The 4,411-nt window shown below is 36.0% G+C and overlaps 1 protein-coding gene across 12 annotated transcripts in view; it reads left to right on the top strand.

Moving 5' to 3' along the window:
• Positions 1–4,411, top strand: part of LOC110031759 (DNA mismatch repair protein MSH5) — a 101,136-nt gene that overhangs the window by 77,821 nt on the left and 18,904 nt on the right. For 10 of the 12 annotated variants that reach the window (XM_020735132.1, XM_020735133.1, XM_020735134.1 and 7 more), the window contains 8 exons: positions 1,793–1,889; positions 1,987–2,076; positions 2,288–2,352; positions 2,426–2,484; positions 3,144–3,220; positions 3,309–3,395; positions 3,470–3,531; positions 3,879–3,940. In XM_020735132.1, the coding sequence (XP_020590791.1) occupies positions 1,793–1,889; positions 1,987–2,076; positions 2,288–2,352; positions 2,426–2,484; positions 3,144–3,220; positions 3,309–3,395; positions 3,470–3,531; positions 3,879–3,940 (599 nt within the window). Of the gene's footprint in view, positions 1–1,792; positions 1,890–1,986; positions 2,077–2,287; positions 2,353–2,425; positions 2,485–3,143; positions 3,221–3,308; positions 3,396–3,469; positions 3,533–3,866; positions 3,941–4,411 lie in introns of those variants that run through there. The other 2 variants (XM_020735143.1, XM_020735139.1) reach the window with 2 other exon arrangements.

Here is a 4,411-nt window from a genome sequence, read left to right as displayed (position 1 = left end):
TTTTTTTTTAAGCGCCGACAATCCCGTACACAGAAGTCACGCATTTGTCCATGTGTGTTCATCTATGTTGCCTCCCCTTATCCTTGCATAATGCCACTCCACTCTATCCTCTTGCAACCAACCGCAGGAGCCCTCTCCTGCCTAGGGGTGTAAACGAGTCGAACACGAGTGAGCCATGCTCGTGTTCGGCTTGTTTATATTTCGAGCTCAAAAAGTATGCTTGTGTTCGGCTTGTTTATATTTCGAGCTCAAAAAGTATGTCCATGTTCGGCTCGTTTTCTTAACAAGCCGAACACGAGCTGTTCACGAACAAAGAGTCCTTTTAACAACCCTAATCATGTAATCATAAGATATAAGACAATAAGGATTTGAGCAAGATTTAAATATTATTATTTATATCAAGATTTAAATAATCTAATTTAATAATTTTTATTCTTTTTTCTTAGTCAATATTTTAATTGATTATAAATTTTTGTAGCCTTTTAGTCAATTAGATTTTTTTAAAATACTACTTAATATATATACATAAACTTGATGAGTAGTATTTCGAGCCAAAACGAGCCGAACACGAACGAACACATCTTAGTTCGTGTTTGGCTCGTTAACTTATCGAACGAAATTAACAAGCCGAACAAGAGCTTCTTAACGAGTCGAACACGAGCTGTTCGCGAACAACGAGCCGTTTTGACAGCCCTACTCCTGCCTGAATGCTATAGAGATACAATCGGGAAAGCAACTCCAGGATCGCAGCGTACAGAGAACCTTCGTGATCAAACCCTATGAGGCAGTTGTGTTGGGAAGGCGATGACGTGACCGAACCTGTGATATAGTCACAATCTCGGAGCAAAAATGTGAGCGAACCCAAGCGATATATGAAGGCAAAGACAGTTGTGATAATTGCAATCTGGAAGGCGATACGTGAGCAAAGATGAGACCAAACTTATGATACAGTCGCGATCTGGAAGGCGAGATGTAGGCGAACCCTAAGATACAAGGATACGAAGACGATAGGTAGCTAGATCTGGCTCTGATACCAAATAGAAAGATTTTGCTCAAAAGTTTTTTTTGTACATTTATAGCATGTGCTTAAATAGTTTACAACATTTTATAAACTAACCCCAGACTTCTTCAATATTCTTTTTTTCCCATAGGACCGAAAATAAGGTCTAATTCTCAACAATTTACAGCCCTATTAGTGTAGCCGGAATTTGGCATCTTTCATCACACATCACAGTATCAAGCAATGGGTTGCATTGGCATTTAAGAAAGCAAGAGCTATGTTGTACTCAATTCAGAGCCTTCACGGCCTAGGCCAAAACTTCTGCACTTTGGGCCAGATATAGTATTTTAAACGTTAAATTTCAACTACTTTATTTTTTGTCTTGATTCATACAGACTATCTCATTTAGAATTTGACCTTAAAATGGTTCACACTATGAGTTTGGCTTGTTATTTGGTTAGGACCTGATTTTGCAGGTCAGAGTTCCTTGCCTGCTAGGGTTGTTAAAGGTCAATCTGCTGGGTCAATAAACTTACGTCTATTTTGCATGTGAATTTTCCTTCATGCTTTTCTAGGTCATCACTTGAAAACTTTTTGTTTACCTAAAGCTAGTTTTTGCCATCATATTAAAGTAACTTGACCATATGGTCATCGATTCTTGAATATTCAGCGAATTCTTACAGTTTCTCTTACATCAGAATATGTGTAAACTGCTTTATCTTGGTAACTATTGGGAGTAACGGTTTGCTATTTGCATTTATTCTCATTCGGTTCTCTTATTTAATACTTCAGATATGGAAAGAGCAATTATTAGAGATTTGGTGTCTCGTATACTCCACTTTGCGCCTCATCTTGTAAAGGCAGTAAATTTTGCAGCTGAACTCGATTGGTAGGGCTAATGCTAAAGTACCATGTCTAGACTCTCAGTTGTCTTATTTGCTCTTTCATTTGTTTGAATGCTTTGGTTATTCAACTTCTTCTATTAGCTTTCTATCTCTGGCACTCATTGCTCGACAAAACAACTATGTGAGGCCTATCTTGACTGAAGATTCACTTATAGACATACAAAATGGCAGGTTGTTCTATTTCTTTAATAACAAACTCAAGCTTGAATTTAAGTTTCATTCTTTGTCTTTTCTACCATGGCTGCCTGCTTAATTTCTTGTTGCGAAACACATAGGATGATATTTTAAAGTTAAATATATTAGTTTTTCCCCATTCCTGCATGAATTGAGAAGAAACTTTTTAAATAAACAATGCAGTGCAACTAATTCTGTTTGCGGACAGGCATGTCTTACAGGAATTGACAGTGGACACTTTTGTTCCAAATGATACAAAGATATCAAATGATGGTAATTAATAAAGGTCTACCTTTTTCTGAATTATAACTTTTTTGAGTTTTATGAGGCGTTTTATCTTTCTCAGGGAGGATAAACATAATCAGTGGTCCTAACTATTCCGGAAAAAGCATATATGTTAAGCAGGTCAAACATGTTAAATGATATTTCACTGTTGGATTGCAAAGACCTGACCCCTGAAACATTAAATTATTGTTTTTTGTTTGTTTGCAGGTCATTTTGAATTCACCTATGACTTGCCTGCTCACCCAAAATATTATTTGTTTCTCTTGCAATGTTTTTTGGTGGCATTTTGATTTATTGTTATTATAAATGCATCATTTTTGCCTTTGCCAACTCCCGGCAATTGTTACATTTTTTAGCCGTGCAGGGGTGATCTTTTGCATTCGCCTTGGTGGGGGTGACAGACAGGATTTGCTCCTTAAACATTCCATTAGGGGATTTTTCCTGCCTACATGGCGAGCCGAACCCTATGGCCCCTTATTCTACTTTATTTGAAATAAATTAGGGTTTTTCTGACTAAGTATAAATGTGTTGTCTAAAATCTATTAAGAGGACTTCTGCTTGGATTTGAGAAAGAACTCCTAAAATGGACAAATACTTTCTGTGTGATATGACCATATAATTCTCTATACAAAACCGTCTCTTGCTATGGATTTTATTGATGATAATTGACTCCAAATTTCATTTTAACGAACGTCTTATCGTGAAGTAATAATTAGGGTAACAATGGAAATTATATATGTTCTACAGTTCATACGACATGTATTTTGCTTCAAACTCAGGTAGCTTTGGTGGTCTTCCTATCACATATTGGAAGCTTTGTGCCAGCAGATGCAGCTATCGTTGGCTTGACCGACAGGTTTGGCCTCTTTTTGTAAGGAAAAAATCACTGATGTTTTTTTCCCCCTTTTCAACTTTGTCATGGTGACTTGGGCATATTGTGACAGGATTTTTTGTGCTATGGGGAGTAAGCCAATGACATCAGATCGGTCTACTTTTATGATTGATCTTCATCAAGTAGGCATGATGCTTAGGTAAAATACGCTTCTGGTCATACTATTGCCTACCTTGGATCTTTTTTATTAATCATTCTCTACGACCCTAACAGGCATGCAACACCTAGATCTTTGTGCTTATTGGATGAATTTGGAAAGGGTACTCTAACAGAAGGTTAACTACTCGAGCGCCTTTTTGTGCTGTGTGTTTCCTTGTTACCATGGGCATTGGTAATAAGAAAGATATACGGACATATCATTTAATTCTAATGTATTGACATATCTAAAACCTAAACTTCAATTTTTACATATATGCCACCATTTTTTTGCTTGAAAAGTTGTATTTCACTTTTTAAAATTTAAAATAATGATATTTTTTTATGTGATAAGAAAAATTTGGGTTGTGTAAATGTAAAATGTAAAGTTTAGGCGTTAGATATGTAAATACATGTGAGCTGGGTGGTATGTATGTAAATGCCCCTAGTAATAAACATCCACCTTTGCTGAAAGTGTCTAATGCAGATGGTATTGGGCTGCTTGGAGGTGCTATAGATCATTTTGCTAACTATGTGCATCCCCCAAAGGTTACGTTAATTTTTTTTATGGCAGTTATAAGATATTGATGGCATGCATAGTTTGGTAAATAATCTCTTAGGTAAACATGTCATGGCTCACAATGATCAGAATTCCTGTCAGAAACCTTTCTTTTAACTTACCATGCTAGAAGGTTATCTACCACAAGTAGGGCTGTCAAAACGGCTCGTTGTTCGCGAACAGCTCGTGTTCAGCTCGTTAAGAAGCTCGTGTTCGACCCGTTAATTTCGTTCGATAAGTTAAGGAACCGAACACGAACTAAGATGTGTTCGTTCGTGTTCGGCTCGTTTTGGCTCGAAATACGACTCATCAAGTTTATATATATATATTAAGTATTTTAAAAAAATCTAATTGACTACAATGCTACAAATATTTATAATCAATTAAAATATTGATTAAGAAAATAGAATAAAAATTATTAAATTAGATTCAAATGATGTTTTAATATAAATAATAATTTT

This window comes from Phalaenopsis equestris, unplaced genomic scaffold, assembly GCF_001263595.1.
Source record: "Phalaenopsis equestris unplaced genomic scaffold, ASM126359v1 Scaffold000840, whole genome shotgun sequence".
Classification (NCBI taxonomy): Eukaryota; Viridiplantae; Streptophyta; class Magnoliopsida; order Asparagales; family Orchidaceae; genus Phalaenopsis; species Phalaenopsis equestris.
Note: the sequence above shows the minus strand (reverse complement) of the source record. Positions and strands in the feature narration are given on the sequence as shown.